Genomic DNA, 17,144 nt, shown 5'->3' on the forward strand with positions numbered 1-17,144 from the left:
ATCAACACGGAAGTTATGTTTTTTGGTTTCGTACGTAGTCCTAAACTAACTTACTCCTCCATATATGTCCACACAGCGGGTATATCTGTGAACACGGCGGGTAAATGAGGACTTTATTTGTTAGCGTGCAGAAATTGAAAGCGAAACATGTCAAACATTAAAGCGCACATCGATAAAGTGACTCGTGTTTATGAGCGCTACACGGAGTACGTGAGGAGGAACCCGGCCGCCACAGCGCAGCTGGAGAGTACGGTGCGGACGCTCTCCTACCTGATCGCAGGTACGTTTTTATTTTAACGAATAATGATGCAGGATAAAACATGTGTTGTGTGAAAACTCAAATTTAAATAAAAATATTTGCACTATTGTCTAGTTAGTTAGTTGAATATGATTCCATTTCATTATATAAGTTATATTGTGCATATTTATATTTAACATGTTATTTTATTTACATGCACCACAATTGCTGCTGTCGTGAAAAATGTCCCCTTGTAGTAACTTAAAGTAACTGTCTGTCATCTATCCATTAGTAAAGTAACTGTCTGTCATCTGTCTTAATTCTAACTGCTGTTACCTCGACTGAACTTTGTTCCAGATATCATAAATCATTAACTTTGAAAACATGAACTACTTGTTGTCTGCTGCACAGAGTGACACTTGTTTAATGTTGTCAGCACGTAATGAATGACATGTTTAGAGACATTGGTGCTTTTTAAATGATATATTTTCACATACTTGTGTACATAACAGTTCTTTACCGTGTTGTGTTCTTAGCTGTTGTGTTTATTTCTGTGAGTACATTGAGAGCAATGCAAAAAAAACATTAAATTCCTGTGCACACATAAAGCTGATCATGAATCCTATTTTTCAGGGCGATTTGCAGATTCTCATGAAATATCTGAACTCGGTAAGTAAAAGTTAAGAGTCAATAAATCTGCTGTTTCAAGGACCGTTATCTTTATTTATCCCTGTTGAAATTGCATAGATAGATATGTATGTATTTACACAACATGAATGTATTATATATTATAAAATATGATGATGCAAAGATCGACATGTTTCCTGATGAACTGGTGTCTGTTTTTCAGTGTACTCTGCCTCCAATCTGCTGGTGCTCTTCAATGACAGCATTCTGCGTAAAGGGCTGAGATGTGCCTTCCCTGTGGTGAGCTCCACCGGGCAGACAGACAAACACAAACACTGGTCTCACACGTGCTGCTCCGTCTGTGCGGTGTAGGAAGAAAACATAAACAAGAATGAAAGTGGCATCAAGATTTAAACTTTTTTATTTTGTGAAAGTGTAACGGTGTGACCGGTGTTGCTGCCGTGTGCTCAGTCTCTCTCCCAGCAGAGGCTGCTCACCTGGCTGTCTGTGCTGGAGCACGTGGAGGTGTTCCTGGAGATGGGAGCCTGTAAGCTGTGGGGCGACGTCGGCCGCTGGCTGGTGATCGGACTCATCCACGTCTTCAAGTACGGAGGATTTCATTTTTCTAATGAAAAGAAGAAAAAAAAACTGGAAATTGAAATGACCCATAATCCTTTGCTTCTACTACTCAGTGTAGGTACGCATTTACAGCAACAGGTGCCACAGTTTCCCCCTGAACCCCTGAAAGCAGAAGAGTACAGGCTGTTCGAGCAGCACGTTAATGCTAATTATCGTTATCTTATAATGCATTGTTCAACTGTCACATATGGGTGTCCACATGTTTAATACTATTCTTTAGAGAGCAGACCAGTTTAAAGTGTATGCAATTAGTTTTAAACGGTAAAGATGAATAGAAACTCCATGTGGTGTTGTCTGTATATTACTGTGTTATAACCTTTATGAGAGTTTGAATATTTAACACTTTATGAAGCACGATGTCATCCTTCGTCTCTGACCAGATTTTCTTCTCTCGTTCGTCTTCAGGGCAGTTTTTCGGCTCGTGCTTCTTCTGTGGTACAAATCTGGCATCCAGACTTCACCTCCCATAATGCCCCTGGACAGAGGCGCTGAGTTTGTTGGTGAAGGTCAGCGCTCCTCTTCCTCTCGCTCTTCCTCCCTGTTATTAACTCCGCTTTGCACAATCTCAGATGCTCGTCCTTCATATTGTAGAGTCACGGGTTGTCCCTTGGGTGGGGCAGTGCAAAAGAGAGCATCAAACAGGCACAATCAGACCGTACAAACAAAAATAAAGGTTTTATTGGCCCATCTCACTGGCAGTGCCTTTAACTCCAAAAGTCACACCTCAACCAAAAAAGTCCATGAATAAACCTAAAGCGTCCCAGAAAGGGGGTTCTTCATCCAACAAAGTACTCCCACCCTGCAAAGTCCTTGGTCTCGGTTCCTCCAGGTATGCGTCCGCTCTCCGACTCCGGGCCCCCCTCCTCTGCCGTGGTGCTCTCCCCTTTATTCCGTTTCCCAGCCCTGCCTCAATTAGGGGCCTTAAGCACCTGCAGCTGGGTGCATGATGAGGCAGTCTGGGAGCTGTAGTCTCTAGCCCGGCGGCCATTTTGGGTTGTGGGCCCTGATCCCGGGTGAGGATGTAGCGCCCCTCCACAACCTGTCCCCTTGTGATGCCACAATATTTAATGAGAAAGAGCTTCTTTTGGTTTGAAAGGGAAGGAAAGTGGAGGATGTTACAGATGGAGCGATTCACACATCAGGGCGTTAGCATGAAGTTAGCCTTTAGCTCAAGTCGCCTCTGTGTCTCAGCACAGAATCGTATTATTAGGAATGATTTACCAATCCTAGAATATCTGCATGAACTTCCTCCATGGTGGAAATCTGAGAGCGTTTTCTCGTTAAGTATCGAGTTCTGAGTATGAATAGAGTCCTCACACAGACGCAGACTAATATAAACAACGTTCATGTTATAAAGAAGGTGAACATATTAAACACTGACTTAAGTTATCTCTATTTATTTATTGAGTCTGGTTCCAGAGACACTCTGGCTCTTGGACAGACGTTGTTGATGAGCTCTGCTGTAGTCGTTTACATGACTCAGCACTAAAAACAGTCCAACCTGTTGACTCTTCTGACAGAATCGACTGCTTCAGGTTGGATTAATGAAAGCTGCTTTTATTAATATTGTTTACATCAACAGCTGATCAAATGTAACATATATATATATATATATATATATATATATATATATATATATATATATATATATATATATATATATAGAGTGAGTTTTCTTTGCTCTTCTCCACAGATGACGGGAACACGGAGCAGCAAGAGGACACCTGCTTCGTGGGTCAGAGGTCAGGGCGAGTCATTCGGCCCCTAGGCGGCGGTAAGACTCGTTAATATTTCAATCTTAAGTTTAATATCTTTATTAAGAGTCTGCGTGACTGAGTGGTGGTGTCAAGTCACGTGACTTGACTTGATGTGAAACAGGAAATGTCCGGTTCCTGTCAAAACAAAAGCCTGAAAAAAAGATGAATGCTGTTTGAAAGGTTATAAACACTTGGGTTTCATGTTCGGGATCGGGTTCTCTGGGATCGGGTTCTCTGGGATCTGGTTCTCTGGGATCGGGTTCTCTGGGATCTGGTTCTCTGGGATCGGGTTCTCTGGGATCGGGTTCTCTGGGATCTGGTTATCTGGGATCGGGTTCTCTGGGATCTGGTCCTCTGGGATCGGGTCCTCTGGGATCGGGTCCTCTGGGATCGGGTCCTCTGGGATCGGGTTCTCTGGGATCGGGTTCTCTGGGATCTGGTTCTCTGGGATCTGGTTCTCTGGGATCTGGTTCTCTGGGATCGGGTTCTCTGGGATCTGGTTCTCTGGGATCTGGTTCTCTGGGATCGGGTTCTCTGGGATCGGGTTCTCTGGGATCTGGTTCTCTGGGATCTGGTTTTCCTGATCAACGGAAATATGGGAATGTCTGCTGTGAAAATAGGTCAAAGAATTTATTGACTTTTCACTGTCAAATAAAATAAAAAATAATTTTATGTAATTTCATTTCATTTCATTTAAAATAAAGTGAAATAAAAGAAAGTGAAATAAAATCCGATGAAATACAAACTGAATCTAACTCTAAAATGAAGAGGCAACAGAATAAGACTTTCTGTCCCTGTGGTAAACCGTCTCCTCTCGTCTCCTTCGTGTCTCAGCTCCCTCCCTGCAGGCCCGGCTGTGGGGAGCACCGAGTCAGCAGAAGAAGAGGAGCTCGAGTGGGGAGAAGCTCCACAGCAAGCCGACGCCGCTGGGCCGTCGGGAGACTCTGGCCGAGTCTGTGTACATCGGGCGGCCACTCGTTCACCGTATCCTTCCCTCATCTGTGCACACGGGAACAGTACATAGTGTGTACAGTGTGTATATATATACACACATATATATATTTATATACATGGAGAACATACCTCCAGGGCTGCACAGTCCTCTAATGGTTTAATCTGCTGCACAAACACGACCACAGATCATCGTGTTCGCTTCTATCTGATGAACCAGAACAGAACAGAAAGCATCTAGTTTAGTAATAAACAAGTAAAATCTTAAGAAATAACTTTTTTATCTTGCTTTTAAAAAGTCGTTTTTAATTTATTCAGTTTCACAGTTGCTGGCCTTGTTTTATTGAACGGTGCTGTAGAAATACAGCTTACTGTTATAATTGTATATATTTTAATGAGGACTGCTGTAGCACCTGCGGTGAAGCCAAAAACACGAGTATTTAAGTTAGAAAGAGTGAAAGCCTCATCATATGACCACAGAACCATCTCAGACCTTTAAAGCAGAACAAAGTATCCGTCGTTCCTCCTGTCTGCTCCGAGGACCTTTTAATGAGTTTGTCCTTAAAGTGAAGCCTCCCGGCTGCAGTGCTCTGCCTCGGACTCTGTGGGAAACAGTCCTGGAAGCCGTGGCTCATCTCCGGAGTCCTCGAACTCTCCAGGTCTGCAAGCTCCTCCCCCTTTACAATAAATATATATGTAGTTGTCGCTTCCAACTGTTATGTCATTTCTTGATCTAATATTATTTCAAATATTTTAAATATTTTCAGTTGTGAGGAGTTTTAGATTGATCTAAACCAGGGATGCTGAATACTTATCACCGTAATATAACCTCACCTGATCCTCCATGTGTGGAAGGGAAAACAAACAGAAAGTAGATTTCATTTAAAGATCTTCTCTGAAGTACAGACATCCAGACAGGAAGTGAAGTCTGATGGACGTACTTCTCTGTCCTGTGTTTATGACTGAAGCACAGCTGAATAAAAAGGTTTCACCACAATAATCATACTTTTCCTTATTTAGTTATTTTCAAATGGGAAAAACGTTTTGAAAGGTTTTTGTTCTGGTTGTCTGTTTGTTGCTGTAATTCTCATTTCGACCACAAGAGGCAGAAGTGCGTCGCTACGTCATGTTTTTCCTAACAAGACCGTGATGAGACATAACTCACGAACAGACAATATTGTGTTTATGGTACATGGATAAATTAAGAAGAACACGTGAGCTCGTGGTGCACGTCAGCCTCGTGTGGCTGAAATAAGTATTACAACAACAAACACTGAAAACAAATTAGGAGTTTAGAAAGATTATTCTAGAATATTGTTTTTACCTCCCTTATTCTCTGGAGGATCACATAAATAATTATAAAATATTCATAGATAAATGAGTGGCAATGAATAAATATATTTTTTAAACGTGATTTCGTAAGAAGTGAAAGCATTTTAAAGTCGTGTTTCCTCAGATTAAAATAAATAAATCGAAGTAGTTGAATCTAACGCTCATAACTCACAGAGTGACTAGAAGCATTCTGCTGTTATTAGTTATTAGATCAGACTTCTGAAACACAAAGATGACATCACTGTTCATGTGTTCATAATAATCGGTGGTTCTGTGCTCCTCCCTTTAGTTTGGCGGTGCTCAGTGACGGGAAGTTCCTCAATCGATGGGAAAAGGCCGAGATGAGGAGGAGAACCTTTCTCCTGCTGTACTACCTCCTCCGCTCACCTTTCTACGACAAATACTCTGAGTAAGTAGTACTACCTTAAAAAATATTGATCATAATTGAATGAAATGAATGTTCTGACAACCGACCAATCAACAACAGAAGTGTTTAAGGTCACACGGAGTTCTTGTTCTGTCTGTTTGTTGGTCTTCAGGGAGAAGATGCTCTTCCTGCTCAGACTTCTGGCCGATCACGTTCCAGGAATCGGCCTCGTGGCTCGTAAGTACTGAAGCGATGATCATCAACGAACAGTTATCCTTATTGATTATCAGGGGAAACATCTTAACTTTGACAGTTTGTCCCCAAAATACATGAGCTGTGCTTCGTATTTGTTTTAGGAAACTTGACTTTGAATATAAATATTTTACTCAAACAGAATAATTCCATATTTATTATCTGACGTTTAACATCCAGAACCTCAACACAATGTTTCAGGTGTAAATGTAAAATAAATAAGTTTCTGATCAGCGGAGTTACAGAGTCTCACTTGGAATGATCAATAGAAGTGACACGTGAAGACAACAGGATATCGAATGACGGAGGTCTTGGTGTTCTCCTGACGTGCTGTTCCTGTGTGCAGGCCCGCTGATGGATTACCTCCCCACCTGGCAGAAGATCTACTTCTACAACTGGGGATAAAGAGCTGCTGGAGACGCTCCTCGTGGGCCCCTTAAAGTCAGACGGCACTGATGTGGCGCTGATTACCACGTCTGACGGGCAGAGAGCAGCTTCTAGGCTATTTCACAAATAGCTGTGACTCGCGTTAAACATCCCGTCTGCTTCGTGCGTCAATGTCGGTGACCGCGCAGCCTTTAGTCTGACCTACTTGCATTGATTTGCGACCTATTTTTGGAAGCAATGTCATCATTCTATTCTTCTCGGAGCCCCCCCCCCTTCAGCGTCTCACCAGGTGAGGCGAGCGCCGCTGTCGGTCCAGAGCGAGTCGTCGGCAGCTCGCTGCAGAGAGGAATCCTTCGAGAGAGCGCCTAAAAACTAACTGCAGCGGCTTCGTCCCCGCCGGCCGACTCTGAATTTCCAGTTTCCCGTCGGGAGAGTTTCTCCCTCAGAAACAGATCAAACATCCGGTTTCAATGTGGAGTCAATGACCATGAACAAGCCGCAGGTTTTCTTAAATCTTTATTATCATACTGAACAGCCTGTTTGTGGCCTACGAATAAATAGTTTAAAGTTTTTAGTTTGTGGTTGTTTTGTTTGTCACAGGGTGGAACACACACACACGGCCACGCCAGGAACAATCGGTCCATGAAGGAAGATAAACCGGTCGGTCCGGTCGGTAACTCGGTGAACGTGACGATGCTGCAGCATCTACCAGAGAGAATAACTTCTAACTGAACTTACATGCTGCCCGGCTCTGAAATGACATTTTTATCTTAAACTATCTTTAGAAATGTAAACTGAAGACTTCCAACCTTTCAAAATAAAAGGTCAAACTGCGGAGATGTCAGATTGAGTGAAGGTTTAGTTTGAGGAGTTTGAATCAAAGCCGTGTAGTTTAACAGCTCCTCCGGGTCACAGGAGGTCTGGTCTCTGCCGGGTTCAACTCGTTTATTAAAAACATAAATAAATAACCAGAGCAGCTCGTGATGCTCCGATGTTTTTACAACATATACTTTCAGACAGAAATGCATATTTCAGTGTTTTGTGTCAATGAAAATAAAAATAAATCTGAACTTCCGTGAATCAAACACCAAATGCAAAATTTCTGTATTGGTCTTCAAATTAACGTTGAAAATATATATATATAGATATACTGCACTTTTCTTTTAATATCACAAAAAACATAAGACATTTGACAATATGAATCAAAAACAACACTTTGATTTATGTATAAGGAATAAAATGTAGAATTAACTCTGGCGTCCTTTTTGAAAACAGACCAACAGAAGTGGGTTTCAGGAGAAGAACGGCGACTTCACCCTGTGACGCTCTCACTGCTGCAGCATTGTCTCTAGAGGACGCTTTCATTGTCCCCATGCAACCCGTCCTGCTGCCCGTCTCTCTCGCGGTCCGTCAGGAGGCCGGGCGGCTCTTCACAGGCGTCAGTCAGCGTTTCCTCCCAAAGGTCAGAGGTGATTAGTACGAGCCGTAACGATCCTGAGAAAACATTTCACAAATCCAGAGAAATGAGCAAACATTGTTCAATCATTTCCCCGGTTTAAAGAGACAGTAGAGATGTTTAGTGGTGTGTGAGGTTCTTCTCCAGAGTCACAGTTCTACTACAGTAGAGTTTATAGAAACAGACGGAGAAGCATGTTCTGCTGTGGACGTATTCTAGACTCCTAACAGACTCAGACTCTGCAGAAGAACCTCTCGCTCACGCTCACACGCAGTCTCTTTAAGGTGACGTTGACCCGGCTGACGGCTCACCTGGATTGTATTCATGACCCCGTTGGCCAGGACGGCCATCTTTCCCGCTACAGTCTTGACTCCCTGTTTGAACTGTGCGATGTCGGGGCCGGAGGGCAGCACGCTGTCGAAGCCCGGGCCCCTGCCTGAGAGGAGGGGACGTTCAATCACTCATTTGGGGAGTAAGTGGGATGATAAGGGTGCAGATAGATTTCCCTTCACACACTCGTTTATTTTGACTCACCAGAGCACCAAATGTGGATTCATCCGCCGCTAAAAACAGTCCCCAACAAATGCACTATTTCCAGCTGTTTCAGGGAATTTGAACCCTTTTGAAAAGATGAACCTGCAGCTCTTTTCTACACAAACACTCAATCAAGCAGGAGTTACCTTTTTGGTCACTTCCGTCCCCGAACAGGTCCGCTGAGCTGATGGAGGTGCTTCCAGACATGGTCTCCAGTCGGGTCTTTGCGTCGTACTGAGGACCAAAGACAAGTCACCGTGACCGAGTTACTGCTGTCATATACACGGAAACATGTATCCAAGTTCAGTTATCATCCTAAACTGAAGCGCAGAGATAAATAATATCACAGTGCAGGAAGCACACTGAAGCCTCCACCGAAATAATGTTAAAAACGCCCAATATTACAGAGAACTAAACGAACAGAGATAAGATGTGACTACGTAATGTGGATAACACGGTACTTTAACGAGATATAGGAGCTATAAGAATGACTGTGTGTGGTTCATAGAGCCGCATTAACTCCTAATAAAAGATAGTGATGCTACTGAATCAAACAACCATAAATATAATGTAACATATGAAACATGGACAATAATACACGAGAGCAATTACAAAAGAGCAATATCGTCTTAAAGCATCCTTTCAAGCATTGCACAGAGGAAAGAAGTGGGGAAAGCCGCGCCCTAATTTGCTCCTAAATCTTCTAGAAAGTTGACGTCTGAGTGATTTCTGAGCATGAAGATGTGAATATTGAGGAGCCGAGTCGTTTGCTCACCTCTGCACTGATCTCCCGACCAAAGAACATGTCTGAAGAAATGGCCTTTGCATTGGCAAACTTCTGTCGGGCCTCGCTGGACTCGGACAGCGGAGCCGACACGTCTTTCCTCCTGCTGGGGAGTCTGGATCAAACACAGAGCAGGTCAGAGCTGCACACCGGCCGGAGGAAACGGCGGCTTCATTGGTGCCGTTACAACACAGAGGACAGCAGATACCTCTCTCCAATGGGCTGGATGCTGGAGATGGTGACCTCCGCTTTGGGGTCGTCTTTCTCCAGAGCCCAGGAGGTGGTGAAGGAGGCGGTTCCTCCCTCGGTGTCCCACCGGGACCCAAAGGTGTCTCCCACTGTGAACGGGTTGTCCTTATACCTGGAAGATCAAACACAGCGGAGCGTTAACGGGGTTCTGTTCAGCTCTTTGTGGTCAAAGCACACAATCAGAGATTCAAACGCACAATTCATAATGTCCTCTCTACTGAAACAACTGATCAAAACACTGAATGAAGCAGCTTCACGTTAATAATCGGTGTTTCTCCGACGCTGAGAGACGAGCTAATGATGCTGACGTTAGCTCAGCTGGTTCCTCTGATGACTTAAGATCCTGACGTCCCACGAGTTCATAACAACAACGCTGAGGCTGCACAAAGAGGATATCACGCCATCGACTGAAATCACATTTCTCTCAAAGAAACATATTCATTGTTTGACTTGAATGCATCTATTTACGAGGGACAGTGCACATGAATCAACGGGTCAGCTTTCACCTCAATGCAGATGTTCCAGAGAGTCTGTGGTCCATCAGCAGATTATCACGAACTGGTGTCTGATATGATCAACATCATGCGACAACAACACATACGACAGCTTCAAACTGTGCGAGATCAATAAGCACAGGTCCCTCGAGGTGTCTTACGTACTTCGGGGGTCCGGAGGTGAAACCCGGCTCTTCAAACAAGTCCAGTTTGGAGCGAGAGGAGGACTTGGCTCCCACGGGGGTCTCCTGCTCGATCACCTGCATCTCCGACATCACCGAGTGAGACACGGCGCTGAAACAGGAACAGCAACACATTGAGAGGAGAAGCGAGCCGCTTCAGGGACAACGAGGGCCGCTGGAGTGCAGCGGAACCTTCCGGTTCGCCGACCCTCGGGCGTTACCTCCTGTTGCCGAAGCCCATCCCCAGCCTCTCGGCCTGCTCCCTCCTCTTGCCCTCCAGGCTCTGGATCTTCTTCTCCTCCATCTTCCTGTCGATCTCCAGCTCTTTGTAGGCCAAACGCATGGAGGCCACGCTGCAAGAGCCACAACGAGTCACGTCGGAGCACAAAGTGTTTTATCTCTTATTTTGAAAAGAATGGATGGATGAACGACAATTACGGAGAAAAACATTTCTTGTAATGATGTGAGACGAGTTGAGGTGGGAATAGGAGAGTAAAGTGTCTCCTCACATGGACTCCTCGGCGTGCTTCTTGGCCTCAGCGGCGTGATCCTCCCGCATCTTCTCGGCCACCTGCGCCTGCTTCTCCACCTCAGAGAAGCTCTTGCTGCTCACCTTCTGGGCTCCGAGACCTTTCTTTGCACCGAGCTGCACCGAGTCAACGTCACATATTCATAAGTACGGATGAAAGTTAAAGAGGACGCTCAAACACGAGGCTCGTGGTTTGGTGGAAACGAGACTCACCCCTTTCTTGGCAGACATGGGCTTCTTTTTACCGATGATGGAGGCCTTCACGTCTGTAACACAGAGTAGAATCTGTTGAAACAAACTTCAAAGACTACTTTCATTCAGTAGCTGGAATCAAAGCATGAAGAATCCCCACGGCTCACAAGGAGAAGCTGCACTGAGGCTGGTTGGTTTCTAAAGATGCTCTGGTGTACGGTTCCAACATGCAACACGATGACAAAGTGATAACAGAAGAAACCAGCAGAGACTCACGTCTACATCTCAAGCAGTGTCGCTAAGGTGTTCACCGCGTGATTCAAACTCTCTCATCTCTAAACTACCAACTCAACGTTAATATGATCCAGAGTGTGACCACTAAGTCGTACTTTCTGACGGCAACGTTTCCGTTCGCGGCGCTCTTGTTCTCAGCTGAAGGAAAATGTTGAGAACGTTGGAACAATATTTCAGGACGTTTGACTTTCTCTCGTCTTCGTTGTGCTTAAATGACTTTAAACAGCTTTCCGCGTGGGAACTCTGGCACATCAAACAGACGAGTGCTCGTCAGTCTGTTACCTGCACGCTGAGAGAACATCACAGACACTTCAGGAAACTATTTGTTCAGAGACTATTTTTAGACTCCTTTGAACCTTTCAATGAAGAGCTATGACGCACAACGTCAACACTTGTGGAATGTGGAATGTCAGCAGCATCACACGGATCAGCTGCAGGTATTTCAGCTCCACAATAACCTCCGTTCATGTTCACACAACGCAGCGGCAACTTGTCGTGCCGACGAGCAGGAATAGCCCAAAGCGTTTCTCCTGAACGAGTCCTTTTCTGCGGTGAGATCGGCACAAAACTGAAGAGTCAAATCAAGCAAACACAGCCATGCAACCGCCGGCACCAACAGCGGCTAGTCACCTGCAGGGGTCCGCCCGTCCTGTGAGGACAGACGCATGGAGTCGTCTACGCGTCATCACAACCACCGTCCAAAACACAGAAGGAGCCCATTTAACATCAACATCAAGCTCTGAGCCACAGTTACACACAACATATGGATCAATGAATCAGTCGACAGGAAGCTGAAGAGAACTGAGCGGTTCACTTTAGGACTTTCCTTTAGCTCAATGCTTTGTGTGTTATTCTGCTGACATGTCATCACAAAGTAACCTCAGGCAGACACAACGTGTGCTGTTCGTGATCTTAAAAACAGTTATGATCATTCATGAATCTCTCTCTTTGATTTATATTCTCTCTGTTGGTTTGAACACATTCTGCTGCATCTGTTTCTATGAAATACGCTAAATAATTGACTATGAATCAGTATAATGAATCAGGGAAACAATCTGCAGATGCATGTCGGTGCAGACAGACACAGTCAGATAACGAATGGAGCTCCAGGCACAGGGAGAGCATCACTGAGAATAAGCACACGTGTCCACCATGAGGGGGGGGGGGCTGCACATGACAGTGCTGAGGTTATGAAAGAGCCGAGTGGAGCTCACAGACTCACCCATGCAGGCTTTGGGTGACGAGCTCAGACCGTGGATGCTGGGTCCTTCCTCCAGCTCTGTGAACAGCACCACAAAACACTCCTTTTATTAAATAATCGAATTCAGAGGAGTCCCCTGCAGCTGATGCATCTGTTTTATAGAACCTTTAAAATGTGTAAACCCGATAAGACAAAGGCTTGTTCTACTGACGGGTGTCCTCCTGGCCTTTGGCTGGCGTGTCCATCAGCTGTGAGGTCAGAGCGGCTCCGTTCTGCTCCGGCGCCACGCTCCAGTCCTCAGCGTTCTGAGGACGGAGACAGAGAAACAAAGTATTTATGTATTTATGTTTCCTATCGAGCGAGAGAAAACATTTCATGATGTCGGTCCAGCAGCATCACAGATGTATCAACTGCAACGCGTTTCAGCTGATAACACGATGCTGCGTCACAGTAATGTCAACAATATGTTATTAACACAGATTTGCCAACAACACAAACACAACTTCCTTTAATGGAGATTATGCTCCTGTTTTCATTCGCTATAGTTCTGATTTTTAAACGTTTTTACACATTTTCCTCAACTTTACTATGTTTTTGTTGTATTAATGCTGTTGTTTATATTTACTGGTATTACTAATGACTTTAGTTTCAGATGTGTTGTGTTTCACTTAAATGTTTAATTATCATCTTTTACGTGTTTGCTCCCGATATGTGGCTAAATACGTTTAGTGATCACGAACGTATTTATTGAAGATGGCTGCTGGGGTTTTGTTGCACGCACACGCACGCACACACACACACACGCACACACACACACACACACACACACACCTGTGTGAGTTCTGCAAAAAAGTCTGCCTCTTTCTTCTGAGGAGCTGCAGGAGTTCCTCCTGCAGAAGATTCGATCCAGAGCTGCGACAAAGACAAGAAGAGTGATAACTGAGACACGTTGTGTTCACACAGCAGCGTTTCAAGCCTCTCATGTTCTTGTCATCAGGTAGCGTGATCAGTGCACCTGCCGGACTCTGAACCAGACCTGCCAGCACGGCTCAGACTCTGATGTAACACGACAACCATCGACAGGACGCCGGCTCAGTTCTGTTCAGTTCTGACACAACAAACCAGCTGGTCGGGTTGTTGTGTGCAGCTATCAGCTGTCAGACTATAGGAGGTCACAAACGTATCACATGACTATAAAAACCATCCTGGATCAGAAAAGCTCAGATAGTGTAAGTGTCCTTGTGTGTGTGTGTGCAATACAAATACAGACACTTTAGTTAATTGTGCAGCCCTACAACACGAGACTCCTCCCCCTTTAAACGGTTTCCACTCAAGTGATACTCACGTCTGAGCCATATTTGGACAACGCGGCGTTAGCTTGGTGCCGGATCTTCTCCCGGTACAGCTGAGCGGCGCGGCTGTTGTACTTGGCGTTGGTGTCGTTTGTGGAGCAGCCGTGCTGACGGAAGAAGGCCGTCTTCAAACAGAAGGAGGAGTTATTGATGTCTACCTTGAACCTAAACATCTTGTATCTCATTCTTTAAATTTGATTCACGCCTGACCTCAAGCTGGACTCACCGCATTGGCATTGCCTCCAACCTGCATGCATCTGAGCTGGAACCAGTTCCAGTTGGAGTCTAACTCAGTGGACCTGAGGCACAGAGGGAAGAACATGGAGAAAGAATCAGCAGTGGACCAAATCTGATGTATGTGACTCAAAACTGTGTTTCATGAACAGCAGGAATCTGATCTTTTCCATTTTGATTTGTCTGACAAGCTACTGAATGTAAACACACGCTGATTTCCCTTTTTTAATCCTTCTAACAGTGAATAAAAAGCTGCCCAGCTGTACAGCAACAGTGTTCTTCCTTCATTCCATTGTCTCTCTGGTGGGTTCACTTCTATCTTTATCTTTTTAACCTGCTTTCATCCTGGTCATATACCTTCAAACACATAAAGTAGACCTTTCTGTCTGTCCTTTCTCTTAAATAACACATGTTCAGGGAGTGCAGTGAGTGACAGTGTGGGCTCCATCTCAGGCTAAAGATTGCGGTGTGAACGTAGCCGATGCATCTGCGAATTCTGAGTCATTCACAATCTGTGGTCGCAGAACTATTCTCCACACAGAACACACTGTAATTAAAGTATTCCCTTCAGACAGCTCAACTCCTCTCAGAGGTGGGCGCCATGATGCGGACTGTTGACAGCTGCACGCCGAGGCTTACCTGATGAAGCTGAGATGCACTCCCAGGGAGCGGTGGATGCCGGAGCAGTCGATGCACAAGAACACGCCGTAGGAGATAGTCGCCCAGCTCGGGTTTTTGGCGGCGCAGTCAAAACATCCCTGTGCAGAAACAACACGCACATCCCATGAGCTATTGTTAGCGTCAACATTTCAGTGGTTATTACACTGCAGAGAGCCGCTTCAGTCAACACCAACACATCAATATGTACCTCTGATGTACTACAGTATAAAGTACAACATGTACCTCTGATGTACTACAGTATAAAGTACAACATGTACCTCTGAGATGTACTACAGTATAAAGTACAATATGTACCTCTGAGATGTACTACAGTATAAAGTACAACATGTACCTCTGAGATGTAGTACAGTATAAAGTACAATATGTACCTCTGAGCTGTAGTACAGTAGAAGTATAAAGTTACACAAAATGTAAACACTCAAGTAAAGTACCTGAAGATTTGATTAAGTTAAATCTACTTCGTTACATTTCACCACTGGATTTGATTTACACTCTCATTGTAACCAGCTTTAATAAAACGTATCAAATCAGATACAATACACCTACAATTAATATTAAACTGATCCCAAGCCAGCCTGCCATATGTCCTGTAGCTACCGGTAGTTATTACGTCAGACACTGCTAGCATTGGATAGCATATGGTTCAATACTGTCAATCCTTCACGTACATATCTTTGTTAAACCGAGTCTCATTTTGTATGTATCTAGAGTTTTAGACTACCTAGCTGTCTCGTTAATACTTTTCCATAACGTAGTGAGGCTTAAGTGGTTAGCTTCCCCCTCCTCGGCATACACAACCCGTATACGTGGCCTTTATGTTTGAGGCTAGCAGTCGTTAGCTCCCATGTAGTCGGGCCTAGCTACATGCTACATAGCTACATGCTAGGACCAACTACATGGGAGCTAGCTACATGGCATACATGGGCTATATGTGTGTATCTATATGTATGTATATATATGTATGTATATATATATATATATATATATATATATATATATATATGTACATATATTTAAAAAAAAACATGCACACACAACGGCCGCCGGCGTCCTATTCGGTTACCTTGTTTGTGGCAATGGATCTAAGTCTTTTAAAAATGGTGAGGATCTCAGTCTTATTTGGTTCCGTAGCCATCTTGCAACTGTTAGACAGATTTCCATAAGATTACGTCACTACGGATAGCCATTTGGTCATACACCCAATAAAAGCGAAAAGCCGGTTTACGCTCACACAAACGTAAAGCTTTCAACGTAAAACCTGTTGATTGGCGCGTAGCTTGCGTGTAATAATTCAACGTTCCTCCATTTTCACTCTTGTACAATAAACTATATTTTAAATGCTGCAGCCAACTCTTATTGGCTAAACCAATCAGCATTAAGCCCTTAATGGGATCATAGAGAGGATTAGTTATAGGTCTATATGGTCAGAAATCAGTCATTATGAATTACTATGAAGATGGTGGATTACATTTTCTTAACTCCTCTGAAGGACACATTTAAAATAATTTACATTGGGTTAGGATATTGTTAAAACAATCTATTTTTCTTTATATCATACCAGTGGATCAATTAGTCAACAGGAATGGCAGTGTAATCATTGAATCAACACTAAATATTAATTTCTAAATAAGCTTTAAGAGGTCAAAACTCCATAATACTGATACTATAAATACTGATACTAAAAAACAAATACTAGGAACACAGTGCCTCTCAAAACAAAGTCACAAACTGCTTTACATGGTTTAAACAGGAACAACAAACAGAAATGCATTGCAATAATTACAGTACAATGGAAATACAATACCTAAAAGTGACAGAAAAGTGAAAGATAAGTTTTGACAGAAACGATGTTACTGATTCTGCAAATGTCAGAATTCTTACTAAGTCTTCACATATTTAGTTTTTGTCTCCTCTTCACAACCATGGTGGCATAAAGTCATTTACTCAAGCACTCCTGCGTGTTTCCCTTTTACGATACTTCTACTTCCCTATTTAAGAGTGAATAACTACATATATTTCTCAGCTGTTGCTACTTTATGGATTAAGATGTTACATAAAAGAACTGTAATACGTTTATAGAATATGATCCATTGTTATAGACTAAATATCATGCAAAATAGTCCAAAGTGGCTCCACCTCAACCAGCTCCAACATCAAAATGATCAGTCAGGGTTGATTCTTTCTATTACATTTTGTATATTCTACACAACCTCTTTTTTTGTTTTTATTTATTTAAATGACATTATAAGGACGACACACATTAATCAACGTTTCATAACTGTGCCAGCTGGCTGATTTTAAACTGGCGGGATGTTTTGAATCCAGTGAGCTGATCGTCTTATAAAGACACAATAAAGACAGCAACAAAAGAAAAAGCATTCTCAGACAGAAAGAAACAACACACAAACACAA

General features: G+C 43.6%; 2 protein-coding genes across 3 annotated transcripts; one reads left to right on the forward strand and one right to left on the reverse strand.

The window, feature by feature from the left end:
* The first annotated feature begins 8 nt into the window (after window positions 1-8).
* Window positions 9-7,120, forward strand: pex16 (peroxisomal biogenesis factor 16). Its single transcript, XM_079288099.1, has 11 exons — window positions 9-280; window positions 872-907; window positions 1,089-1,165; window positions 1,337-1,470; window positions 1,910-2,010; window positions 3,198-3,278; window positions 4,096-4,245; window positions 4,799-4,871; window positions 5,834-5,953; window positions 6,084-6,148; window positions 6,510-7,120. Exons 1-11 carry the CDS (start codon window positions 148-150, stop codon window positions 6,566-6,568), a joined length of 1,029 nt encoding a protein of 342 aa, XP_079144225.1. The 5' UTR covers window positions 9-147; the 3' UTR covers window positions 6,569-7,120.
* Window positions 7,121-7,694: 574 nt separating this feature from the next.
* arfgap2 (ADP-ribosylation factor GTPase activating protein 2) lies at window positions 7,695-15,873 on the reverse strand. Of its 2 annotated transcripts, XM_079288011.1 has the most exons (17): window positions 15,796-15,873; window positions 14,691-14,809; window positions 14,044-14,116; window positions 13,811-13,942; window positions 13,297-13,377; window positions 12,677-12,770; window positions 12,487-12,543; window positions 11,895-11,939; window positions 10,992-11,044; window positions 10,759-10,895; window positions 10,471-10,602; window positions 10,233-10,361; window positions 9,533-9,685; window positions 9,316-9,439; window positions 8,687-8,774; window positions 8,318-8,442; window positions 7,695-8,044 (listed from the first exon to the last, which is right to left on the reverse strand). In XM_079288011.1, the coding sequence occupies exons 1-17, from the start codon at window positions 15,865-15,867 to the stop codon at window positions 8,024-8,026; spliced, it is 1,635 nt and encodes a 544-aa protein (XP_079144137.1). In that variant the 5' UTR covers window positions 15,868-15,873; the 3' UTR covers window positions 7,695-8,023. The 2 variants fall into 2 exon arrangements, with proteins under 2 accessions (XP_079144137.1, XP_079144138.1); XM_079288012.1 differs by lacking the exon at window positions 11,895-11,939.
* Between the last annotated feature and the right edge of the window lie 1,271 nt (window positions 15,874-17,144).

The sequence above is a fragment of the Melanostigma gelatinosum genome (genome assembly GCF_949748355.1).
Source record: "Melanostigma gelatinosum genome assembly, chromosome: 2".
Classification (NCBI taxonomy): Eukaryota; Metazoa; Chordata; class Actinopteri; order Perciformes; family Zoarcidae; genus Melanostigma; species Melanostigma gelatinosum.